Source organism: Anas platyrhynchos, chromosome 4 (assembly GCF_047663525.1).
Source record: "Anas platyrhynchos isolate ZD024472 breed Pekin duck chromosome 4, IASCAAS_PekinDuck_T2T, whole genome shotgun sequence".
Classification (NCBI taxonomy): Eukaryota; Metazoa; Chordata; class Aves; order Anseriformes; family Anatidae; genus Anas; species Anas platyrhynchos.
This window is the reverse complement of record NC_092590.1, coordinates 55,742,735-55,769,893: the sequence shown is the minus strand read 5'-3', so window position 1 is coordinate 55,769,893 and position 27,159 is coordinate 55,742,735. Positions and strand designations below refer to the sequence as shown.

At 43.7% G+C, this 27,159-nt stretch overlaps 1 protein-coding gene across 4 annotated transcripts; it reads left to right on the top strand.

The window, feature by feature from the left end:
* The first annotated feature begins 8,364 nt into the window (after positions 1 to 8,364).
* RHOH (ras homolog family member H) lies at positions 8,365 to 27,008 on the top strand. Of its 4 annotated transcripts, XM_038178770.2 has the most exons (3): positions 8,365 to 8,665; positions 8,836 to 8,893; positions 23,826 to 27,008. In XM_038178770.2, exon 3 carries the CDS (start codon positions 24,053 to 24,055, stop codon positions 24,626 to 24,628), a length of 576 nt encoding a protein of 191 aa, XP_038034698.1. In that variant the 5' UTR covers positions 8,365 to 8,665; positions 8,836 to 8,893; positions 23,826 to 24,052; the 3' UTR covers positions 24,629 to 27,008. The 4 variants fall into 4 exon arrangements, with proteins under 4 accessions (XP_038034698.1, XP_005030894.1, XP_071893804.1 ...); XM_005030837.6 differs by lacking the exons at positions 8,365 to 8,665; positions 8,836 to 8,893 and adding an exon at positions 14,909 to 15,067; XM_072037703.1 differs by lacking the exons at positions 8,365 to 8,665; positions 8,836 to 8,893 and adding an exon at positions 15,219 to 15,343.
* Positions 27,009 to 27,159: the final 151 nt, after the last annotated feature.

Here is a 27,159-nt window from a genome sequence, read left to right as displayed (position 1 = left end):
GTGTAGCCTTCTGTCTCTCCTTGGAAGACTGCGTTTCAGCTCGTATCAGATTTTGTCAAATAGTAGACTCGGAGTTCTGCATGAAAGCCACTTGTCCTGGCTTTGGGATACCATCTGTAGGGAGAGAAAGCAACCATCTGCAGGCGTAAAAAGGAACAGATTTGTGGCCTGATTTTAAGTGATGTGAGTGGGAGCTGAATGCTCACATTACTGAAAATGAGGGTCATGGTTTCAGGTTGTTTTTTTTCTTTCTTTTTTTTTCCTTTTTTTTTTTTTTTTTTTTTTTTTCCCCTGAAGTAGCTGAAGAGAAGCTGCTTAGGCCCAGCTTATTGTGTAGGAGAGTGCGGGCAGAGTACGTCAGAGGGGCAGGTAGGAGCACTGTAAAGATGGTTTATCAGTGGAGGAAAGTGTGCTGGGCAGGCCTCCTTTGGTGAGACCCCTTAGGTCAGAGGCAATAATTGGATGGATTCTGAGGAAGAGCAATTGCTGTGTGACTGTGGGTTTATAGCTAGCAGTCCTAGCTTTTCCCAAGGCTGCTCGGTGCAGATCGAGTGCGGGTATTGCTGTATCGTGTTCCTGCAGGGGTGGGCAGACACCTGAGAGCGGAGTGCTGGCTGGAGTCCAGCGGGTTTCAGTAGCTCTGGTTGGGGACTGACTTCGACGTGAGTTGGCTCCTGCAGACTTGTTCCTATGATTTCTTTGCCTTATAGCTTGGATACGCTGCAGAAACAAGTCAGGTTTGTGTGCATTTGTACAGCAAAGCCCCAACTAAAAAACTGATAAAGAGCAGGGAAAACAGGGTTTGGAAACATGAAAGCTTGGTAGAAGCTAGCTTAGATTTGACATGGCTGATTCGGAGGCACAGCTACATACCACAGCCTGAGTAACGTCTAGTTATTTTTTTTTTCATTACTTACTGATTCCTGTTTCTGGCAGCAAGGGCCACCTTGGGGGTTATTTTCTCAAACTGCAGTGTTTTAAAGTGGAGGTACTGCTACTCTCTGGAGGCAGGACAGCAGTGTTTGTACACAGTGCTGGACACGGAGACCCAGCATGGTTCCTATCCTGGCTACAACAGTCTGTCCTGATCCGACAGCTGCTGATTTGGTTATGCCTTTAGTTCCCTGTGTGCTGGGCCGCCTCTGAGCTCCTCTCTGCTTACAGCTGGGAAACTTCTACTTGTTGGTGCTCTGAGGATTTCTGAAAGTCCTTCTGCCTTCATCAATACGAGAGGTGGAGTACTCTAACTTGTCCTTCCCTATGGAAATGGTTTGAACGTTACCATCAAAAATTAAAGGGTAATATTTTTTTTAATTATTATTTTTACAGGCAAACAGTAAATTTCAGCCTGAATAATTAACATGCAATTAAAAGTGGTACGTGCTGGCGGAACACATCAGGTATTGTGACAATAGGTGGTGCCCTTGCTAATGACATAGAGTGGTGGTGGCAGCAGCTTTTGCTGTGCCCTTCCCTGAGCTGTTGTTTCCCTGTGAGGCGCACTGGAGGATGTTATTACACATCACGTGCTGTTTGTTTCTTCCCCAGAGGAAGAGTACTGTATTCAGAGTATTGTTTTGGCGACTTTTTTTTTTCTTTCTTTGCGTATGGGTGGGGTTGGGCTTGTTTTCAAAAGGTTATTGCTGTTCTTTGCTGAAGATGGGCAAGACCCAGAAGTGCGTTTTGTGCTTAGATCTGGAGATGATAACGTTGGGTTTTCTCCTTCTGCTGCCCTGCGCTGCTCTTTGTAGCTTGGCTGTCTGGCTGCTGTTCAGAGCCTGGCAGGGAAAGAAGTGCTGTTCTGTGGAGTCCTGTGCCGCCGTGGGTGTTGCTGGTGGCGGAGTCATCCTGAAAGCTCATGGGGAAGGACTCTCTTGATTTTGCTTGACTTTATGTGTCACGGAGCCTGGCTGGGCTAGCTATGGCTTCTTAACTGTTGTCACCTGATAAAATGTCCCCTTTTCTTTAAGGTTGCTTGGTTTCTGTATGTCCTGGAAATGCTGTCTTTTGAGGATTTTCTCAGAAAGCCTTTCACATACACAGGGCATGTGTTTGTCTGGAGTGCTTGTTGGGAGCTTTAGCTTTTTAGGAGTGTGGTATTTAACAGCTCTCTTGTCTCATGACTCATTGCCCTGAGAAAGGGCCTTTCTTGCCAACCTCATGGTGCCCCTTTACCCTTTCCACCCTTCTGCCAGATCCAGGAGCCTTTCCCAACCTTGAGGTTGGTCTGTCCCATGTTCCCGAGTGCTGGGGAGTACCTGGAGCACTTGGGATGCTGAGTCAGATCCCCAGCCTTTTTCTCCTACACCTCAATGGAAAATATATTGGGGGAAGCTATGGGACACAGAAATAGGTGAGTTGGGAGGCCGGTAAATGCTAGGGCAGATCTGTAAGAGCTGATAGGGAAGGGTGTCAGAGTCACAGAATGACTGGGGTTGGAAGGGACCTTGAAGGTCATCAATCGGTCATGGGTGGGTGGGTAGCATGGAGATGTCCAGGAGATCCTGGGGTGCTGCGGGATTGTGTAGTAGGGTATCCTGAGTGGTTGGGGCACTACTGTCGGGGCAGCCCCGTTCCTCCAGCCCCCACAGAGCAGCACTGACGTATCCAAAGCAGCAGCTCGAAGCAGACTGCTGCCAGGATGCGCCATTCAGAGGTTTTGCTGAATTAAATACATGTGGTAGGTAGGGCTCAACATCCTGTGAGTAGCATGTTTTGTCCCACGGCCAGGTTCTGTTTTTGTTTGTTTTGCTTCTTGTTTTGTGTGTTAGCTTCATTTACGTAGCTTTCATGTTGTAAGAGGGCCACACATCTTCCTCTTGACTGAGATGAAAACTGTGCTGCCGATTCTGAGGAAGGGAAGGACTTGAAGTTTTGGTAGCTTGGTGGTGGACAAATGGGGCTTTTGGCATCTATTCAGAGACAAGAATTTAGGCTCTCTCTGCCACTTCAGGGTTTGACAAAGGCAGCCGTGTATCCCCAGTGCCACCAGAGGTCCCCATGACCTGAGACCCTTGTGCTGTCGTGCTATCTGAACTTGCTACCCAAGCTGTGAAAACATAAAAGACTGAGGCAGCTTTGGAGTGGGGGCAAAGGATAAAAGACACCATTTTGCTTTCCTCCCTATTGCCCTAAGCTGTTTTGTATCCTCTGTCGTGGTGTTGGGTCTGAAACTACATTTGTGTCCTCCCTGTGAGTAGGAATGCTTTTCATACAGCTCAGGAGACATTTGACCTGACTTGCAGTGTGCTAAAATAATAGTAAAATATTAAACGCTGATGCATTTCCTCTGTCTGATCAGGATGTGATAGCTGCTACGTTCTTCGGGCTGTAGGACATTTGAGTGTGGCAGTGCTTCCATGACAACACTTGTTTTTAAAAGCTTTGTAAGCAACCATGTGAATCGTTATTATTTTTGTGTTATCTTGAGAAACGCTTACCTCCACTCCATGAAACACTGCCATAGCTGGCAGCAGACACCAGACAGCACAGCGAACAATGGAAATCCTGCGCATGTGCCACAGATTTAATCAGTGTTTGATCTGTGAATGGGAGGAATGGTTGTATTGTCAGGTCAGGCTGTGGGAGCGTTACGTGTTTGCTTGACTTCTGCTAACTCAAAAGGCAATGCCTCCAACTCCCACCTCTAAAGCAGGCTTCCTCACCTGTGCGTCATCCTTTCCATTCCAGATTGCCCTTTTTTACTGCGTCTGCAGTGGCATGTAGACAAGCCACAGGGGAGCTCCCTGCCGTGACAGACCTCTTCTTCTTCCCCGGGAGAATGGAAGAAGGAACCAGCGTTTCCTCAGTGCTTCTGGCCTCTTTCAGCTCTTTCTTCCCCTGCTTCTCTTTGCAGGAAAGCACCTCAGCTTTGTGGCCCTTGGGCAAGGCCAGGGTGGTGAGGGCAGGAGGCTGATCTGACCATGAAGCCATGAAGTCCTTCAGCTTGGGCACGACTTCATGGAGAAAACCATGGAGCCTCCTCCATGGTTTCAGCAAAGCCACTAGGATCATCCTCATGGTAAAGCCAGATGGGGGGCAGGAAGTTTAGCTGTCCCTGGTGGCAGGGAATATTACACAGGTCAGACAGTTACAGAAACTGATGTGGGCTTGTGCCCATGCTAATTGGGCTGGTTGGTGTTTGGGGAATTAGGATGTCTACCTGATTCTAGGGAAGAATACTGAGTTTTGGGGAAGTAATGTGGTTGCTTTTAAGACAAAATCTGGGGGGAATTAAGTAACCCTCAGTATGGTACCTAAGCATTCTTCCCTTTTAGGAAAGGGGAAGTAGATTTTCAAGTTACTCTAAAGGAGAGCACTTCCCATAAGTTGTCCTGACTGCCACTTCCCTCCTGGCGTCACAGGAGGAATTATACCACGAAGCGATCGTCACTTTTCTGCTTGTCAGGTAACAAGAAAGGAAGGAGAGTAAACATTAGCTTTGTTGCATGGCATATGCCACTGACAGCCACATCTTGAGAGAAACATCCCAAAGAAATAGCTAATCTGTTCAAAAATTAAAGGCAGTAAAGAGTAATTTTGTTGTTAAGACTACAGAACACCGAGGTCTCAAACAGCAGGGAAATCTCTGCCTGCTGCAGCTCCACCAGCATACGGGTTCGTTGTATGGAACAGAGCTCAATTGGGCTTGAAAGGAGGCCGGATAATGATGTAGCTGCCCACACCCAAGTTCTAGAGCCAAACCCAAGCCTGGTCACCATTTGCACAACCTGGGGTTTTCCATGTTAGGCCTGAGAAGTCTGCACTCAGACGTGCCCAGTTCAATGCCTCACACCCGTCTCAGCAATGCTGCACCCAGACGCTGGGTGGCCCAGGGCCTGATCCCCGGAGCAGGAGTAGCTGAGGGGTGCTCCATGGCCACCTGAAGTGTGGGGCAAGCCTGGCGATGGAGGATGATATTTCCATGTTACTATGGGGACTGATCTGCTGTTTCAGGGCAGATGGAGGTGCTCCTTGGCCCTCCCTGCCCAGTGAGTATACTGCTGGTGGCTGTGGCCCCAGCTCCTCTGTAGCAGTGCAAAGCCCCTCCCTCCACACTGGAGCTGTGTTGGATCCTTTGGCACACCTCAGGGCAGAGGCAGAGCCTTGGAAGGGGCTCGACAGCTGAGGTTTGAGAGCTGAGCTGAGGGTTAGCCTCACGTCAGGGTTTGGCTTCTGTGTTACCACCACACGCTTCAGACTGTGCCACTGCAACACCAAGCTGAGGGGGGCCTAACCACTGTGTTAGCTTGCTTAGAAACCAAAGCCTTAACTCACCAAGGCAAAGTCATGATATATATTACCAAAATCCATGTAGGAGTTGCTTGTGAAACTGCATTTTCATTTCCTCTTTCAGATTTGGCTCTCTGACAATGAGTAATTCTGCAGATACTTCTATGCTGGGTCCATTTTAGAGACTTTTGTGATGCTCTCCTCCATGCTGAAAGGAGGTCCCCCTTTCTTTGAGGTATCTGCCCCTGGAAAGGGGATGTGCTCACCCCCAGGTTGAAATGGGTCTGGGCAATGTACCCGTCTGGTACTGCTTAAGAACTCAAGAGAAAGCAAATAGCAGCATCCCAGTTCTCCAATGCGCTGCTGACATCTTGACTGCACACATTTTATCCTGCTCCCCTTTGAAAATGATGATTTAAAAAAAAGAAAAAAAAAAAGGTTTTTATGGAGTAAACACACACTTTGTATGTTGTTTATAACTTTGGTGACGTGCCTAGATATAAACAACAATTGGCTTTATTTTGTGTAGCATAATGGTCACTTCGGACACAAGAAAGGCTCGTTGGAGCTAAATACAATGGGTATCAAGAGTGTCATGGTTTACTTCATGAGCAAATGAGAGAACAACAAGGAAATCAGGCCAGGATAACAGGAACAGCTTCCTTTCTTGATCTCAAATCCCTTCCCAACATCTGCTTCCCACTAATTTCTCCAAGTCAGACATAATCAGTGGATCAAGGGACAAACTTGACCTGTCATTGTAAACCACCCTAAACCACGACAAAACCCTGGATAATGTTATTTTACATTATTGGTAATAAATCCTCAGTTACTTGAGGTTTAAGACTATTTTTTTTTGCTGTCAACTTAGTCTTCAATGCAAAAAAAAAAAAAAAGAAATATAAAAATTTGCAACCCTCCACTCCACCCCCATAAATATTTTCCACAACAAAGTGTTTGTTTCTGAAAGTCCCAGTTAATGACTCATAGTGAGTTTAAAAAAAAAGGAGAAGCAAGGTATTTTTGAATGTATTAACAATATTTTCTCACAGCCAGATGTTCCTCTTCGTTACACAGTGTGAAGAGGTGAAAGGGGGCAGAAAAGCTGCAGCAAAAAATACAAGAACAATGTTAAAGAAAAAAATATATCAAGGAAAACATATCCATTAGGCTGAGATGTTGCACCTGACTTTGGAGTTGTGCTTTGTGCAGTGGGTATGGAGCTGGGGTGGTCCTCATGGCATCCCAGGTCACTAGGAAGTGAAGTCATGGAGCAAATGCTACACAAAGCATGTACATATCCATGAAAAGGCTCCAGAATTTATTCACAAACTCCCCCAAAATTAAGGTATTGATAAAAAATCCACCCTGATGTTCAAATATTTTTAGGAAATTACTGGGTGAAGATGCTCCAGGAAGCATAGTGGAAGAAAACAGGCGGAAATCAAGGCATGTTATAACTTATTTCTTATTCTACAGTCTTGTTTTTCACAGAGCTCACGATTCAGAAGTTGTTTATGAAGTATTTCACAGATTGATGCGCTCTTTTTCCGAAATGCAGACTGCTTACCCAGATGGTCTCACATCTGGATTAGTCTGCAGAACAAAGCAGAAAAATATAGTTGCATTTAAAGTAGTTCTATCTGTAGCAGAGCTAAAAGACGTTTAGACTTCACCTAAGACATTTATATCAATGTAATTTGCAAATGGTAGTTATTTCTCTACTTCTGACAAGCCACAGCATTTTAGTGGAAACATTTTTAAATGTTTGGGTGTCTGACTTTCTTTATCATGATCGCAATGGAAACTTATTGCCTGATTGCATGCACTGGTATTGGGAAACACAAACCTGGTTAAAAACAGAAGAATAGGTGTTTAATGTGAAAATTAAGTGACATGAGTTCTCACATAAATTATTGAAGCCTCTTATTCAAAATTTTGTCTCAAATGAAAAGGAGTATTGAAGCATTTAGGATTAGACTATTCCAACAATGTCTTCTGTGAACTACCTTTTACCTTCATCCCTACAGATAATTAACTGAATTCATTTATTTTCCCTAGCCTAACTGTTCAGCACTGTTCTGCAAGCTTCATCTCAGCATGTTTACAGCCTCTTTACACAGGTAATATTATGTCAGCAGCTATTTATATTTTTTGGCACAAACTGCGTTTCATCTACACATAAATTACCGTTTTGTTGCACATAAATTATCATTTTGTTTCCTTTCTGTTTTATCTTGTAATTTGTTGGTTTTAAATCATTCTTGGAAGCAGTATAACTTTATCTTGGAATGCATCATGCCAACATAATGTTTATGTGGACAGATTCTCTTCACCAAAGGCTTCTCATCCTGCAATGAATACAAAACGCATGGCTTTAGACCTGGATGAGGCAGCCCGATCTTGCTACTTCATAGCAAGAGATGGTGAAGAATGTCTTCAATGAAACCAAAATATTTTCTGGAAAGGTCTCAGGTTCCATTTTTCTGCCTCGGAAGCTGGTCTTGAAGCTGCTGGGCAACCCCATGCTTGTGTATCTGGCTGAGGAGCAGCCAGCCCCTTGCGCTGGTCAGGACTGGGGCCCCCGGCATTCAACTTGTGTCTCCGTCCTGCTGTGCCAGGGCTCTCTGGCTGCTTCAGGAGTCTGGGACAGGGATGCCCTGATGGCAGCCCCATTGCCTGCTCGTCCAACGTGGGCAGCCTCTTGTAGTTCCCTGATCAGTGCAGCCGGGTGTCCTCCCTATGGGAAGGGTGGCAAGGACAGAGGGATCCCCATACACACAGGGCTTGAGTCAGGAAGGAACATGCAGGGAGCTGGGAAATGGGAGCTGGGAAATGCTCATAGCTCCTGTTGTACAGACCGTAGACCAGGCACTTGAAATCCCAAAACTAGCATTGGAGCCTTGTGGCAGGAAGGCTGGAAGTGACGATAACCCGGCCTGCTCAAGCTGTCTGTGCTGGGAAAAGCACACTCTGTGTTTTATTAAAGGCAGGGAGTCATTCCAGCTTGCATAAAAACATGCCAAGTGTTACCATGCCATGTTACCAGCACGTGAATCATGTGCAGAACCACCGGGCAGCTGTGGCTCTGCTCCTCTTCTCCTCCTTGTGGGGCTGTGCTATGCCTCCAGCAGCCAGAGCAGAGGCGGCCAGAGGAGCAGCAGCCTGCAAAGAGAGAGCGTGCTGCAGGCTGCCGGCTCTGCCTCCCTCCCCCAGCTTCGAGGAGCGGGTTTTTACATGCCACCAAAGACATTAAGACATTCGCGCTCACACGCCAACCCACAACAAAACCCACACAGGCAGCGCTGAGGAGCTCTCACCAGGAAGCTGACTTACCCTAAACCACTCTGCTATTTCTCGTCATATTACATCTGGGTCCCCTGTCACTGCCGCTGCCGGATGAGTGACCCAGTCTCCGGGACTTATTTGGCCTGTAGGTGCAGAGGGTCCTGCTCACCACTTACCTTTTTTTTTTTTTTTTTTTTTTTCCCCCCTCTTCTTTCTACATAATATATTTTTTCTGATCTGCTAGAAAAAAGTCTGCCTGAAAACCCAAGAACACAGATCTTCATTCTTCTTTTTTTCTTCCCCTATCTCGCCCAGAATAGTTGACTTCCGTAACGTTTATTTTTCAACAGCCTCTTTCAGCTTCCTGCGCCTGGTAAGTTCTTTGTCTTTTTTTTTTTTCTTTCTAAATATTGTAAAGCGAATTTATATTCTGAATCAAATTCAGTATCTTTAGTTTTACTTTTATTAATCACATTGTGAAATGGATTTACATAATTAGTTCTACATAATTAGTTCTACTTTTAATACCATCCGTTAAATATTCAGTATTGTGATATTCTGTTAAGCAGTTGTCTAATCCCAACCCAGGTCATGGATCTTCTGGAGTTTTGTTTCCACTTCAGCGTAAAAAGTCCTCATATAAAAGTACAGAAAGTGGTGCGATGGGCTGGGCAATGCCAGTATTTTATATGTTAACTGACAGAAGAAAAAAGAGAGAAAACATGAAGTATTCTTAAAATGGTGGGCCTGATTCCGATTCCCGTTGCTGTTGTAAGAAACATGAATGCAGGAGCAATAGGCACATTAAAACTCAGAGGATGGCTTTGTTCCTCCTTTGCGAAGTATTTCATCATTAGTGGGAAACTGTTCCGCTTCATCTTAAAAGTTTCCAAGCAAATTTAGTTGTAAGTTTTATTGTTTGAATTTGAGAAAAGTGACATTCAGGTTCTTAGGACTGAAGTGAGGTTTGAAATATGTTTAATTTGCCGACATCTCCGTCATGGGCTCCGGTTGCCGCCGCAGCCATGCCCTGTTGGGCGTTAACAGGCATCTCTTTCTGCCTTCCCCTGAGATGGAGGGGCTGTGCCTGCCATCCAAATGGCCGCGGGTGTAGTTCTTTGCTTTCATCTCACCCCCACAGAGTCTTCTCGGCTGCTTTCTGAGCCAACCATGCCGTGATCATGGTGTGGGATCCCATTAGAGAGCAGTGTGTGCGCACGCACGTGTGCACGCCTGTGCACACACGTTGCTGGATCCTGCTTACTCCAGCTGCGTCTGGCAGTGGGATGGTTTTGTCGTGTTGCCAATGAGAGACAGGTAATCTAAAAGGTGAATGAAGAGGGAGCTTACAGAGGCTGGAACTGTCCCTCCGGCACAGGTCCCTGTGAAAAATCAGAATCTAGCTTTAAGGCTTTCTAACTTTCAGGCCTCCCATGACTGCCCGTGTCAGAGGACAGTCGCTATACCTACATGCAGCACAGCAAAACAGTGAAGATAGAACTATGCTTCCAAAAGGTTACTAAAAATACTTTTCCAGCCCAGTGACCAGCTTCCAGAAGAAAAAAAGGCTTTAAGACCTTCTAACTTTTTCTCGAAGCTGTGTTTCTCTTTGTGGATGGGGCGGGAGTGGGGCCATGGTGTCTGGAGGATGCCAGCTTGAGCACAGGATTTACCCTGAGGAAAACACTTGTGTGGGGAAAGGTAGGTTAAGAGGGATTATTTGTTATCAAGCAGGTCTGCTGGCATATTTTAATATCAATTCATGCCCTTCTGCTGCTGCTATCAGAGTGAGGTGGGATTGTGCATTGCGCTGTGTGGCTTCGTGTTTTACATCTCTAAAACCCGCCATTCGGATCAATGGGTGTTTGCAAATGTTCTGGTAGAAAAGACCACCCATATACACCTACGTGACATTAGGCTGTGTTTTAATGTCAGTTTTCAAAGGCAGGTCTGAAGACGTATCACACGAGTGAAAGTGGGCACAGACTTGATGAGGATACCACGTTTGGGCCTTGGGTAGAAAAGCCCCATGTGCACTTGCTTCCTACTACACTGAGAGACAAGGCCTTGGTGAGGTCTAATGCCAAGTTATATATTCACTGGTTTGGGTATCAGGAACCAGGAAAAACCATAGTTCTGTACTTATAGAGAAATCGTGTAACCTCTACTTGCTGTCTAAGGTCCAGAGCAAAGAGTTAAAACAGAAAAAATGGGCTTGACTCTCATGTATAGCAAGACACAGATTCATAGTCCATCGGCAGGGCAAAGTGGCCGTAACTTACTGCCACTTAATCCTATTTTAAGGGAATTACTGTGCCAAAGTAGATGGGCTCATGGCAGCGGAGAATCAGGCCTTCCATGACCGCCTGTGTCAGAGGACTATCATTATACCTACATGCAGCACAGCAAAACTGTGAGGATAGAACTATACTTCCAGAAAGTTACTAAAATACTTTTCCAGCCCGGTGACCACCTTCCAGAAGAAAATGTTTATATGTAGAAATTTAGCAGATCTTGGCTCAGCTGCTCCACTGTGAGTGTGAACTTGGGGATGAAAAGGAAGGCCTCTCCCTGCTGTGTGGGCCCAGCAATCTCAGGGGCTGGCCCTAAAGCAGCAGCATCTGATCACAGCTGCCAGTGGCAGCGATATCGGGGAGGAAATTGGTTGCGCAGCTAGATGTGAGCTGTGTTAGTCCTCGGGGTGTACACGGACAATTCTCAGAGCACCCGGAGCCTGCAGGAAATGAGCACAACTTGTGCTGGCAGCCTTGCAGGCTGAGCCGCTGGCCCACCCTGCAGAGCTGCGGGGCTGCACCGGCGGAAGCGCCTGTGGCCTTTTTTTGGTGGCACTTTCAGATAACCCGTCCGGAGGTTGCCTAGACAGAGAGATGAGAGTCTGCCCTTTCTCCTGCTGCTGTTTCTGCGCCTTTCTAGATATATAGCAGCAGCTGGTGTAACAGCTGTAAATGAAGAGGATTCTCACTGGAAAACACCTCTTCTCTCTAAAACAAACACCTCAATGTTCTTCATAAAATGTTGGTGCTATGATTCTGTAGCTTTATTCAAAAAAACAGGCGAGTATTTCTGAATTCATGGTTCAGGTGATTAATTCAATTTGGATTTGATCACACAACAATTATAGTCTATTTTCTGTAATGCTTGAAAGAAATAAAAGGAATAACTTGCCTGTTTCAAAGTCTTAACGTGACATTTCAGGCATCACAGCACACACCATAACATCATTCCAAATTAGCTTCTCACTTTCTGGCCAGTGGTGTGGTTTTATTAAATCAGCAATTTTCAACTGTTTCCTCAATATGGAAACAGCTAACACCTAACAACTGAACTATGTCTTGGGATAGCCACAGTGCAGTAATCAAGAAAGGAAGTTGGCTGCAGCTGTCTCAAGCCCACTGCTAAAGCATTATGCTTTAAAATCCTGCATCGGAACGCACAAATATAACAAAGCACTGTAGCAACAAAATCTGTGGGCTTCTCCACAGCTCTTTGCAAAACCAAATGTGGTTTCATGTATATTTGGCAGAATTTAGTTGTGCTTCATTTCTGATGTCAGTGAAAAATTGGAAAACCTTCCTCATCTACCCAAAGATTTGATGACAGTGGAAGGAGAGATGTTCGGAGCCAGAAAATCCTCTGCAATGCAGCAGTGAGTGTGAGCACTGGAAGTCACTGTTTGAGGCCTTGGTGTATCGGGTCTAAAATGAGCAGCTGCCAGAGTAGTGTGGAGTAATTGTCCCAGCAGGCCTGGAGGCTGTGGTGACGGAGAGATAGGAATGCAGCCTCAGCACTCACTCTGTGCCTGTGTTTCTCCAACAGAATGGAGAGTTGTTCTTTTCACATGAGGAATCATATTCAGTCCTCATGCTCAGAAGCCACGGAGAAGAGTAAATTCCTCAATGGAGAGGGTGGTGTTGAGCCGGCATGCTTACCTTTATCTGATGAAACGACCCTTCTGGAAACCACAGGATTTTGCTCTGGCTTGTTTTTTTTCCCCAAGGGGGGCCATGGTGATATAACACGTAAGAAAGACCCGACGTGTGTCGGAAAGGGAACAAACACTTTGCCCGGCAGAAGTCAGCACGAAGGGCTGTGGTTGCTTTACAGTGCTCCATGTCACTTGTCACACACAAACGTACAGTGGAGTGGTAGGCTTAATAACTGATGCTCACCCATTTGGGGTTGTTTTACCAGCTGGTCATACCTCTTTTCCTCATGAGTGACAGGCATTTGCTTTTGAAGGTTATCCTGGTTTATGTCAAAATAGAGGTAACATTGGGTGTCCTACTGTACAAGTGTGAGATCAAGACCCCCGCGTAGCTTAGCTGCTTGGTTATCTCCTGTGCACAGTCACTGAAATAACACGAAGCCTTTCCATCCAAAAAGAAAACCTTTCATTCTTCTTTGTTGGAAGATGTCAGTGGACATGCAGTTTATTTGCAACTTGCTTTCTTTTCTTTTTCTTTTTCTTTTTCTTTTTCTTTTTCTTTTTCTTTTTCTTTTTCTTTTTCTTTTTCTTTTTCTTTTTCTTTTTCTTTTTCTTTTTCTTTTTCTTTTTCTTTTTCTTTTTCTTTTTCTTCCACCAAATAACTGTTCTTGAAAAATGGAAAATTCTTTAGAGTTCAAAGTTATTGAATTAGCGACATATTTGAATATCTATTAACTTCCTCTCATCATCTGTACGCTTGTGGTTTCCTCACTACAAAAATATTTTATAAAACATGTATCGTAAAAATCCCTCGTAATTTCTTTTGTTTTCATCAGTTTAAATGCAATGCAGGTTTTAAAATTCATGTATCTTTCAAGCGGAGTTTTAATTCTGGATGAAAAGCCGTTGTGTAAAATAGCTGAGTTTGAATCAAGTCTCCCAGGATTCAAAAATAAAGCATGGGAAATGTTTGCATAATGCTCAAATGTAGCTCTCCTAAAATATCTTTTCCTTTCATTTGTGAGATCATTTTCATGCAAAATATGTAAAAATTAAGGAAAAATGTAAAATGTTCCTTTCTATGCTTCCCTCTGAAAAACAGAAACTCTGCAGTAAGATTTATCAAAGCGTGGGGATTTGCATCTTTAAACCAACAGAAAGCCAAATAGATGTCAGCTTTAAGTATCTGAAATGGCTTCACAAAGTACTGGAGTGAAGAACAAGTGAGAAGGATTTATATATTACTTTTGGTGGCAGAGTCTTTTCTCCTTTTAACCTATTGCATATGACCCAGTGCTGTCTGCAGTATTATAAGTTTTATTATCTTATATAAAAGTGACAGGAGATTAAGTTTATACCGGAATCGGAGAAAAATGAAGGGAAACAGGCCCTGAAAGATATAGTCTGTTCTGGCATATGGTTGCTGTAAGATATAAATCAATGAACTGCCAGGTAAAATCTGTACCAATTCCAGGAAAAAAAAAAAAAAAAAAAGAGAACTCTTTAAAGGACAATTTCAATTGTTGCGTTCATAACTGAGCATAGGATGTAGGCAATTTATTGTAGGCAAGTAGGCATACCCATTTAATTTAATTTACTACAATTAAGGAATTCTAAGGAAGCTATTTAGCAAGAAAAATATTTTTCTACCTATCTCATAAAAATATATATTAACTCTGCTTTTATTCTTATGCCAGGTACAATGTAGGAATACTGAGTTGTGGGATAGACAGGGGGAGGAAACTGCTTTATCCTTTTAATTTGTTTTATAAATGAAAAAAAAACTTAAATCAACAAATACAAGAAGAGTCGTGACAATTGCATGTTTTGTGTTGCGCCTTCTACCTGCAAAGTGATTGAAATTATTTCCATAATTTTTAACATTTTAACATATGTGTACATACACATAAAATTTAAGAAATGAACTCAGAAGAATGGCACTTTCCCTCTGGCTGAAATCTAGACTATGATTTTAAATAGTCTAATATGTACAGAGGCAAGAAAAACCTTTTTGTTGCCGGCTCTTCTTAGGGGAAAAGTTAAAAATTTCAGCCAGTTTCTCAGTGTTATAAAATAAATAACCAATCAAATTACTGTTGCTTACTTCATCCTGGCTTTGCTCATTAAGTCAAGAAGTTTAGCATTCATCAGGACAGGACTGAACTGTGACATGCAGTAAATACGTGTTCTTCCCAAGTAATAAAATAATAATAAAGACCCACAAACAACATATTTTAACAAGAAGGCAATATTCTGAATTGTTTGATCAAATGATGCTTTATTATTTGCTGCTCAAAACCTGTATACATTCAATACATTTTATTCTTATCACAAAACATGCAAATCTTCTGTCAAACTTTGGATAATTCTGTTCTAACTAACATTTTCCTCTTCCACCTTGACCTCCCACTGAAATCAGTCTTATGCAAATACTGAACTTAATGAACACGGAGAACCTCCTGAGGTTAGGGGAGAAGATCTGGGCTTGAGAACCTCCTTACTTTGTGATAGGTAAAAACTGAGCAAAGTCAAACCCAAACAGACCTCGGAAAGTAACCTTGGCAATCTTGTGAGAGATCCGTGGAGGGCAGAGGAGAAATGGTAGGATTTTTTTTTCATTTTTTTCTTTCCAGCTCTTGAGAGGGTGTTATGCCAACTGTAGTGTTCATATATTAGCTGTTACTTATATTGCTAATGTTGATTACTTCATAGTGTTTAAAGAACCTGGTCAAGAAGGTTGGGTACTGTGCAAGCAAGGGAGAGGAGCGCAGTCCTACCCCTGGTTAGAGCCGAAACACGCTGAAGGCAGCCCTCTCTGCTGCAGTGGGCTTGACATGGGCCCTGAGGGAGAAAAACCCCTTTCGCCTGTGAACGCAGGTGTGTATGTGGGGTTGGCGGTTGTGAGCTTTGGCATTTTACCACGCTACACATCTGGAGGGTTTTGTACAAATTGATGCGTCTCCTTAACAACAAATTATCGTTATGTATTTTAAAGATGTGTCTAAGAAATTTAACAGCTGCATATACAGTAGAAAAGTAATTATTTAAAATGTGTTTCTATATATTTATTTGCACGTGAAAGACTCTATGATCTGTCAGTTATATCTATGTTAGTGCAGATCTAGCTAGATCTGCAGTTCTAGTTATCCAGATCTAGCTGAGCAGTCATTTCTGTGTTTGTATACAAACACACATGCATACCTATGTGTAGCAATAAGGTAGTTTAAAGACCATGGTCTTTAAATTTTAATTTCAAGTTATTTCGATAACACATCCATTGTTTGAAGCAAAATGTACACGCAGGTTTTAAAATGAGGGTGAGATATCTTAAACTGAATATATGTGTTTTGTATGCCGATCTATAGCAAAGTCTGCAATGAACAAATATCAGTGTACATGAACATATATATCTATGTAGATGTGTCTAGATACATATGTAGATACACAAGCATGCATGCATGCATATATGGACATAAGATTTTGTATATGGATGTATGGATTCATGGTTAATTTTTAAAAAATAGTTATTTTTTTAAAATATATGCTTTTTAAAATATATTTTTGCATATATGTGTATACACTTTTGCATTCAGACAGCAAATAATACATCATTATGCAAGAAATTACAATGCTTATTTTAAACTAACGAATATTAATTATGTATGTATAGAAAATTGATACTTTATGACTATATCCAAATCTGCAGACGGTCAAAAATGTCCAAGCAGAAAGAGAGAAAGGGCTACTCTTTCTGGAAAGAGATTGCAATCTTTGTTAGAGATTGTAAATAAAAGAATACTTCATATTTTATCAGCCAACAAAAAACAAAAACAAAAACAAAAAAACAAACAAAAAAACAAAGCAAAACAAAAGAATTGAAGAGTTAAACCTGCAAAAAAAAATCTACAAAAATATGTTGTGCCCTTTTGATTTGTCTCAAACTTCAAGAAAGGTGAACTGTGTTAAAAGAGGATGTGGCATGAAAAATTTGAAGTGGTTTGGGGCCCAAAGCTGCAAACCTTTCCACATGTGAATAATTCTACACACACAGTAGTCTCATTGAAGTCAATTATCAAATTTTATGCAGCCTAGAATATCGGTCCATAAGCTCGGTCGCAGTACAGTTAGGCTTGTGGGGGAGATTTGCTTTATAACTGGGAATCCATTCTGATACACCGGGTGGCTTTTCATGGGTACGGAAAATAGCGCTGTAGTCTGCGTGTAGCGCTTTATCCATGTTCATCTCCAAGCATATCTGTATGTCCATCTGGACCCAAAAGTAGTTCTATACCAGTGGTGAATATATATACTTACGTGTATATGTATATATGCGTGTGTGTGTGTGTACAAAACCAGAGCTATGAGGGAATGCAGACGGACAGATGGTTGGCAAATGTCAGTGCTTGAACACACACACACGTGTGACATTTGCACATCAGCTGCTCCGTTTCAGGCCGCATGTGTGCTGAGACTCAAGAATTTCTTCACTGTTTAAGAGCAGAGAAGAAAAGCTATCACAGAGGAGGGTGGGAAAGGAAGGTGACATACCCCGTATCTTGCAGATGGAAATGCTTGGTAAGTGCCAGAGCACGTGCAGCACGTTGGGCACGACATGCTGCTCCATTTCTGCTGACTTTGGAGGGTATTGGACCAGGCTGAGGATGGCACATGGATCAGTTGGCTGTGAAGGGGTTAATTCCCTACAACAGGCTTACCCAAATTTTACTTTGGAGAGGATGCAACCTTTCTCCTGAAAATGGGTCAGTTTTTAAAAAGCCTTGTAGCACCTCGAATACCGCATAGTCTGTAATTTACTCCATCATGCCATAAACACGGAGAAAAAAAAGAGACTTCAGACTCGTAGATTGAATTTTGAAGCAGGTACTTAACACAGCTGAATTGAATTCTGTTGGATTTAGGCTCTCTGACTGATACAAGAGAGTCTTACAGAGTTTTTGATAATTTTTCGAGTAGTTCTAATTACTTATGTTCATGCCTAATCTGTAAGTAGCTAAATTAAGGTGCGATTAGTCACAAATAAAGGGCTTGTGAAGATAAAATAAGTATTTTCTTTATTTAATTGGTTAACTAAAATGAGAGTTGAATAGTTTTTCTCAGTGACTATAGTAAATTGAATAGATCTTCAGAAGAGTCACTATCCATTGCTTATATGTATTAATTATGGGTACTGCTACTAAAGTAATGAACTACCAATTTTTAATTTAAACGACAACATTATGCGGCTTTATACTTATGTTCATCTTTGTAAGCAAGTGTGTAAACATGTACATTTACTTACAAGAAAAGCTTTCATCCATTTACTTGGACTTCATATCTCGTTCCAAATAGCATTGGTCTGAATTTGTCATTGTTTTATAGCAAGATTCCCCGGTCTCAATATGAGGGTTTTTCTTTTAAATCTGATGTCTTGTGTTCCCTGGTTAATAACAAAGTTGGCAATGTGACTGAATATTTGATCATAAAACCTTTTCTTCAGTTTCAGTTGTTAAAACTGCCAAACAAAGAAACTGAGGTTTTTATTTTCAGGTTTTGTATTGATCCAGCAGTGATTTTTGTAAAGGTTCCTAAGAAAGTGTTGGTCCATTCTTCAAATTTGATGAATTAGATTTTTTTTTTTTTAGAATTTCAGTTTTACATTTTTTTTTTCCCCAAAATAAAACATTGAAATTCTAAAAGAAGAACAGAATTTCAGTTTGGCGAATAAGGGAACGACAGAAAAATTTCTAGGTGTTTATGACTGCATTTTTTTTTTTTTTTATTTTTTATTTTTTACTCTGGAAGAAAATTGTTTTTTGAGATGAGATGAGATGAGATGAGATGAGATGAGATGAGATGAGATGAGATGAGATGACGAGACATCCTGACTTTGACCATATGGACTCGTTGCATGTTGCTTGCTCTTCTAGCTTTAGGAAGCCACTGCGGGTACGATTGTACTTAGGGATAAAATATCTGTATAGCGGCTCTCATCCAAGCTTCTCTGCATCTTCATAATTCTTTAGAATAGAAAAACATATCGAGAGATAACCTGGCAGTTAATGTGTCTATATCATAAATACACCAGGTGACTGAAGCACCAGCAACCAAATAACCTGCTGTCTTGCTCTTGGGCCAGGGAATACAGATGGATGCTGCGGTTGTCTGCTTGGAAAGTGAGTGGGTTGAATGCAGATTTTTTTGATGGAGTAGTTTGGGGAAAATATGCAGCATCTTGCAAAGGTGCAGGCTGTGCGCCAGTTCCCCTTCATGGCAGCGGTACCACCACGGACTGGCACTGTGGACCAAAATGGTGATGCTGAGAAGAAGAGGGGCTGTTTCCTAGACTGACAAGACCGGGGTTACTTAGTGCTATAGACCAAAATCATTTTAAAATGGGGTCAAAATACAGGAGGTAGCTAACATGAATGTCAGAGCATTAGGTTAATGATTACATGACAGGAAACTGCAGCAAGAGGCCAGCAGCTTGCAGACCAGCAGCAGGCTCCAGGCAGGCCGCAGCTGATGTACGAGTCTGCAGCAGCCCTGGGCTGTGGCAGCACAGGCCCCTGCAGCAGTCTGGAGGTTTGTGTCTGAACGGAGCAAGTACAATTTGCGAATGGAGTTGAAGACATGGTAGCATGATGTTGGTGACCTGGTGATCTAGCTGGGCATCCAGACGATCCACAATGTCCATGGGGTCTTCATCGGGGGGGGCAAATATCTCCCTGCTGCATTTTCTGGGTGCTGCCCTTCACAGTTTGTCTGACCTCTCTTGATTTTCTGTCAGACCTCCTCCTCCTTCCCCTTCTCCTCTTCCTTCTCTTCCTCCTCCTGCTCACAGGAGTTGCTCTCAGGCCCCACCTGCACCCTGCAGCACTCAGGGCACCCATGGAGGTGAAGGTGTAAAGCCGCGCACTGTTCCAGTCAGTGACAATAATCTCCATAGCTCCTTCCTCTCCTTTAGGGCCTCTAAGCAAGAGACACACTTGAAGTTTTTACGTATCCGCAGTGCAGTTGGAATGAGCATTGATTATAACCAACACAGTGCAGATGTGCTGCAGACACGCTTCTGCAGACCCCTTCTCCGTGTGAGGTGGGACTGCGTGAGGATTAATGCGTGCAGGCAAAGCCAATACGTGCAATCAAGCATTGCACAGCCACTAGAAGTCTCTCCAGTGGTTTTCAACCTTTATTTTTTTTATTAGTACAAATATTTTTACTTCCTTGCAACATCAGTTTTCTTCAAGAGCTACTGTACACAGTGTTCAAGATGAAAAATTAGCCTGCTTTCATCCTGGTATCAACAGGAACTGCACTAAGACATAATTGTGGTAGGGACCGGATAATGACAATAATAGCATGTTAATTGCTTTAACTCTCTGAAGCATTTTGTGGCTGCCAGATCAGTGCAGTATCTGAGAAGCCTGTTGTGTTGCCTGTGTGATTTTGTTTCTGTATGAGCTCATCCCTTCCAAATCCCAGCCTACCTGGTGCTCCACAATACACAAGAGAGGGTTTTGAGATCAGGAGATCCTGACCCTTTTGCTTTTCTCCCATCATGAGGCATTGTCCGCTCCCTGCAGGTGTTTCACCACAGTGAGCCATGCTCACAGTGACCCTGTAGTAGAAGCCAGAGATGTTCCTGGCAGGAATGAAAATCCCATTTGGTTCAGCCAACACACTTACTCCTTCTGATACAAGCAGTCCTGCTTTTGTGCATTGGTAGATTTGTTTCAACAAGCATTAGATTAGTGCTTTGCAGATGTATTTTCATGTGAATCCTCCACCCTCAAGGAGCCTGGAGCTGCTCTGCTCCTCCTCGCATACTGTCGCATCCCATATCATATTCATCCACGACCACATGTGAGGCATTTACCTGTGTGGGACTGCCGGGCTGAGCAAAGACAGCCAAATGCACAGCATCAGGACCAGGCCTGGGGCAGCTTGCACGTAAGCAGTGAAACAGGACCTCGTGATAGGAATAAAATCCCTGGGTGCAAGCACTGCAGCATCGTGCTGCCCAGCAGAATCCCACAGAGTGGCTGTGGTGGGGCTCTGGCACGGCCCTGTGGGTGCTGTCCGCGCTCTCAGGGAAGGACAGGCCACAACTCTGCTCTCTGCCTCCACCAGAAACCCCAACCCTGCAGGCTGTGAAGGGTTTTGGGGAGGTGGCTGCCTCCGCTGTGGGTGCCTGGGGTGATGCCTCTGTCATCATCTCAGGGCACTGTAACCTCACACCCGCGTGAGGCCCTCTGCTTCAGACACAGGGCGAGAAAAATGGGAAAGCGAAGCAAAGCGTTGCAGAGACATAGTTGCACAGACAATACGGTATCTTTGGAGAAACCGGGTTCTATCCGAAACTGTGCAAGAGTATGCTTCAAAGCTAATCCCCAAATACATAGGGTCGCTATTCATAATGACTGTGTCAGAATTAGACATAATTCTCACACTTGACATTATAAAAGCTCTCACCATATTATTTAAATAAAATTTTTGTTTTTACAAGTGATGAAACCATACATCAAAATAATGTAAAAGAAAATACATGTTTCTGGAATTACAACATAGACTTGATAAAATTGGTAAAATAAGGCAAACCAAAGTGTTGGAAAAAATCCTGCAGTAGGTTAGACTCAACTGTCCACGATTAGAAGGTTTTGTGCAGTCTTTTAATGGGTGTAGCATGCTGGACTGTCAGAGCAGGACTGTCATATATAATATGAGAAAAGGGAACAAAAAACTTTTGCAAATATTTACACAACTGGCTGTATACTGGTGCATAGCAGCGCTCTGTACTGGCCTGTTCTTTAAAGGACACAGTTTTCTACTGATGTCTCATCTAAAGGTTTTTCCACTAATTGAGATGAACTTGTATAATTATTTTAACCCATCCTCTCCTATCCTGAGGCCGTGTCAGTGACAGGCTATGTGCATAGTTTAGAATAGCTCTTCAGTATCCCGACAATACGAGCCGGTGCCTGAACTCCAGCAAGCTGCGAACAAAAGCAAGATGGGGACCGCTGACTGCAGTCTGTCCTCTGGAGCAGAGTAGGTTATGTGCAGTGCATTTTTATAGACCAAAACAATTTGCTTTGAAAACGTAGCCGCGCTGTCACGCTATTTCATCTTTTATGATTGCGTGTGTTGACTGGCTATGTACACTAGCTCTCAAAACCCTTTTTTCGGCTTTAATCATTTATATATTTTCTTTTCAAACTAGCTAACAAAATCAGACCTGGTTATCTTCAAGCTGAGTAGCAGAACGGTCTTTTTATCCATCTTCTTGTATTTTGGCTGTTATGAAATTTATGATTTGTCGGCATTTGTGAAAAGTCATACTTCGGGCATTCCGACTTTTCCCCGCATTCAAATATAAATAAAATAATGATGCTAAAGGCATTAAAGACTACTTGCACCAAAGAAATGTTTGTTCCAAGGAGAAGACCTGGTACACGCTAACTTTCTCCTGCGAGCACACGCTTTTTTCTGAATCACACACTACCAGCTTGTGGTGAATGGTGGTGTTTTAAAACTGTACTGCTGACACAGTTTTGAAGTAGAATACCCCATAGGAAAGATGATGATGCACTTAAGTAGTTGGACCACATATCCTGTGCGTACTTTTTGAATTGTCATAGCTGTATTTTTTAAATGCCTTCTCTAATTCCCTTGAGAGCTTGCTTGGGGAATGGAGTAGGGCTTAGATGAAGCATGAAAAGCGAATTTCCAGCGGCCGCCACCCCACTTTTAACTCACAGGGCAGCTCGTTTCCCAGCAGGCAGGAATGAATACCTGCCTTGGCCTCTATCCTGCTTCCCAGAAATGAGCTGAGATGACGAGTGTGTGGCCGTGCGCGCAGGCCAGGAAGCGCCGCCTGTCGCAATGGCTCCCGCAGTTCCCCGTCACCCTGCCGAGCACAGAGCTGCCCCGCAGCCTCGGCGCCGCCTCTATAAAGCAACGTGCTCCAGCCAGGCCCTCACACATCTTTTGGCCGGGGTGTCGGGTGGGAGGAATACGGGCACGCCGGCAGCACGGGAGGAGGTAGGAGGCCGCCTTGTTGCAAAATGGAAGGAGGGGAGTTGCCAGCAGCGGTTGTCAGCGCCTGTGCAATGTGCTCTCTAAGCTTGCCCAGCACTCTTCTTTTCTTTCCCTTTGTTTTTCCCCTCTGTGAAGTAAGACGAAGCTCTGAGCGTACTCGAAATGTGCGGTGGTGGGGTTAAGGTGGCAAACCTGGAGAGTGTTACTGTAAGGTGGTGGAGATGCGTCTGGTGGCCCTCATTCATTTCTGTGCAAACAACCCACAGTCCGACTTCTCTGTCCATATGTGAAGGAGACAGAAATATATTGCCTGTGTAACGCTAGCAGGAAATCTTGAAATTAACCAGTGATATTTTGTTTTAACCAGTTTTGTTGAGCAGAACTAATTTTCCTTCAGTTTTGCAGTTGGTGAATTTTGTAGCGTTTTGTGTGCAGCCCTGTGTGAGCAGCGAATCTTGCACACAGCCAGTGGGGAAGAGAAAAATGCTTTCAAAATAGGAAAATTTGACTGAATGCTGGCAGGAGCTCAAAAGCAATTGCACACTACGAAGAGTTACTCTCAGTTTGGTTTTTCAAGAGACTAAATGTCAGGGCAGCTGCATCTCCTTCAGATGAAATTGTCTGACTGGGGCAGCACTGGTGGTGTGGCTTGCTTTGGCTCGTGTTATCTTGCTTGTTGGAAGTGATTTGTAAGAAACATTTTGAACTTTTTTTTTTTTTTTTTTTTTTTGATATTTTCGCTGTGCATCCCACATTTCTTTTGAAAACTGTTAAGGTTCATGTCAGTCAAGATCTGCATCTGAGGTCTTTCCTCGCTCGTTGTCACATGCAGTTTGGCATCGCTGCTCATTATAGGATTGCTTAAATAGTCAAATCAGTTCATGAAGTGGTATTTTTTTCTTCTCATGGCTATCTTTAGGGGACAGGGGTATATTTTCAAGGGAATCTGAACTGATGGGTTGGGAGGAATTCAGGATTTTTGCAGTCCTGGTGAAATTCAGAGGCAGGAAATGTCTCACTAAAAGCAGCTCGGTAAGATTGTACCAAGTTAACTTGATTTTATTAGTTCTTTAGAAAACTGGAGGGAAAAACCAGCTGGTCTCAGTGCAGAACTGCAGGGGTGATAGGACTGTTATCCCTGTGAAGCATCAAAAAGGCGGCTACACACGCTGCCGGCTGGGAGGGACGGCAGGGTTCAGCGTCCTCCATGTGGGGTAATCCCCACGGCCGTCCAAGGACGTGTCCAAGGAACTTTATCTTGATGGAAAATAACCTGTTCACTGTGGGTTGCAAATGTTACATTTTATTTTTACTCTTCCAGAAACATTGCTTGACTCACTGAAGAAATAAAACTGACAGCACCGCAGAGCCGTGTGGGAGAAAAGGGGATTTTAGACTCAAGTGATACAATCAAGTCTTGAGGAGTAAAGACATTTGGATGGGTTCTCACCAAATGGAAGTTATCTAGAGAGCCCCCAAGACCACTGCATCTCCACATCGTGCTTCTGCTGCGCCGAGACAGTGCTCTTGGCCCTGGACGTTAACAAAATGCTGGATTCAATCAAGTGTGTGCTGGTGGGGGACTCTGCGGTGGGGAAAACCTCTCTCTTGGTACGTTTCACCTCCGAGACTTTTCCAGATGCCTACAGACCCACTGTGTATGAAAATACTGGAGTGGATGTCTTCATGGATGGAGTACAGATTAGCCTCGGTCTCTGGGACACGTCTGGCAGCGATGCCTTCAAAGGCATTCGCCCCCTCTCCTACCAGCAGGCAGATGTGGTGCTAATGTGCTACTCGGTGGCGAACCACAGCTCCTTCCTAAACCTGAGGAACAAGTGGATCGGCGAGATCCGCAACCACTTGCCCCGCATCCCCGTGCTGGTGGTGGCCACTCAGACTGACCAGCGTGACACGGGGCCCTACCGCTCCTCCTGCATCAGCCCGATGGACGGGAAGCGGCTCGCCCAGGACGTGCGAGCCAAGGGCTACCTGGAGTGCTCTGCCCTCAGCAACCGCGGCGTGCAGCAGGTGTTCGAGTATGCCGTGCGGACAGCAGTCAACCAAGCCAAAAGGCAGAACAGGCGGAAGCTCTTCTCCATTAACGAGTGCAAGATCTTCTGAGGGCCGCCGGCGGTGGTTTCGCCTGCGTTCGTTCTCTCTGTCTTCTCACAGAGACACTGCGGCAGAGATAATGGGGGGTGAACCAAAGGAGGACTCCTGGCAGGACCACAGTGCAGGTGCCCCTGCTAAGACAGATGCGTGCTCTCTCTGATGTGTTCCCCCACCCAACACACACAGGCACTATCTAAAAGTGACGGGTGCAGGGGAATGCAGCCCTGTGCTTGGACTTTGCTGTCCTGGACTGGAGGATTTACGGACCATAGCCGTGCTGATTTTGTTACTGGTGTTCCTCAGTTGGTGGTTTGTTTGCATTTATTTAATGACAAACTTCTGCCTGGATCAGCCTCCCCTCGATATATCTGTCTATGTAGAGATTTTTTTTTTTACTCTAAGAATTTAACATATAAAACATGACCGTTGTATATCTATTTAAAAGAGTCTTGTATTTGCTGTTGTAAAATCCTGACACTTTGTTTTCATATTTTGGAAATTCTTCCTCATATTTTGGAAGTTCTTCCTCTACCTAACCACAGAAGCAAATCATCTTATCCATACAATAAATGGCCTGCAGGCAAGCTGACCACTTCTTACACATGCCTTAGTTACTGCACAACAGTGACTGAGCCCAGCATGTCCAGCGTAGGAGCGATTAAAACGTATTTGATAGATATTTGTCAGTTGTCCCATGGCTCTGTGAGATTTATGTTGTTATCATAGTCCTCTTCCTAGGAAAATGGAGACCACCTCAGGTCAAAAACAGGATGAAACAGGAGGAACGTAACTCAGTTCTTCCTAGACCTGACCTAATTACAACCCCAGAAGGGCTGGCTTGCAGTCAGGGCTTGTTTAGACACATGGGTGGGGTGGCAGAGACAAATCTGTACCTCTCATGTCTCCGACATAGTTTTGGAGGCAAAAGATTTCATTCTCCAGGGATGAAAGGTATTTTTTCGTGAGCACTAAAATTCTCACAATATTTTAGTACATTTTTTAATAAACTGTGGTTGTAGTGAAACCAGTGACCTACTATAGTAAAAAACTAAGTATGTGGCAATGTTGAACGTGCATATTTAGAAGGCTAAATAACATTTTTTGGGTTTGAATGGTGAGAGTAACTGCCTGGGTTCTATGAAGCAAAGACTGAAGCAGGTTTTGCACCCTGGGGAACTTGGCAGGTCTGAGCATCAAATCCTGGCATACCGGCTTGGGCCAAGCTACCCTCCTGCACAGAGAGCCAGGCTAAGGAGGTGGAAACTCCGGGTGTCTAAGAGGACTCTGCTGGAAGATGTAGAGGGTCAACCTGCCATGTTGTACGTTCCTTGTGAACTGTGGTGCCCCCTTTTCCTCATGTTACCTGCACCAAACCCGCTGCCCCACATCATCCCTCGGATTTTGCAGACCTGTCTCATCCAAAAGGTTTCTGCTGCCCTCCCTGTTCTTCAGCTAGCTCAGAACTTCAGCTAGCTCAGAACTCTGTAGCATACTGCCATGGACAATGGTGTACAAAACCGTAGGATGATTCTCCTTCTCCATGGGGAACCCAAGAGAACGAGCAGCATCTGTTCTGACTAAACCCTGACTCATGTGTTGCAACAGGAATGGATGTAATGGCTTTTCTAAGTCAAATCCAAGGTGGGAATTCAGGAGTTACCCTACTGAGCAAATAATCTATAGCTGGGTTCTAATCTACCTATAGTTGATCCCTAAAAAATCAGTTGTGTGCTCTTCTCCACTCTCTGTTATACCTCTGAGCTTCTCCATAAAGAGAAATTCCAAATGAAATCGTCATCCTCCTCCAAATCCTAGAGAAGATCTCATTTGTGATATAGGTGAGCAAGTATCTGCATCATGATCACCTTGAATACCAGTGGTGTGTAGGACATTTGATGTTGTAGTCACGACAGCTCCCAGCCTGGTGAATGTTTACCAGTCATCGACCTTATTCCAAGGGAGGCTTCTGGTCATTAAAACGTGTTGGTCTCATGTGAGGTGTCTATATCAGCTTCAAATCTTTGCAAGCTTCTGCATCTGAGTACACAAGATGAGGGCTCCCATCACCACCCATCTTTCCCGTACTCCTCTCTTTCTGACCCCTCTCTTTTTAAAACTTTACGTGTATATTGCAAATCCTTTGCCCCCTGAAACACTAAAACTGACATGTTTGTAAAAGAACCCGAACCGCCTGATAACTTATGCTGTGTTACGGAAGTAGCTAGGTATTAGCAGTCTTCAGTTAAAAATATTTTGGCTTTTGGAAGAAATGTTTCTATATCTCAATTCTTGTAATGCGTCTTCACCGAAAGTTTTTTTTTTTCCCCTCAACCCTAATTTAAAAGTAGCCATTGTTACTGTTTGAACATTAAAGAACATGTGCAAAATATCACTCTTGTTATGGTCCCTTTTTCACTACCTGATTTAATGTCTGTTTTCATCAATGTGAAACGTTTTTTGAAACATTTTTTGCCAGCATGTTCTATTATATGGTGGTGTGTGTGTGTGGTCTGTCTTTCTTTCTTTCTTTCTTTCTTTCT

Excerpts from the sequence above, each read along its gene's own strand:
- RHOH (XM_038178770.2), top strand. The coding sequence starts at position 24,053 with ATGCTGGATTCAATCAAGTGTGTGCTGGTGGGGGACTCTGCGGTGGGG.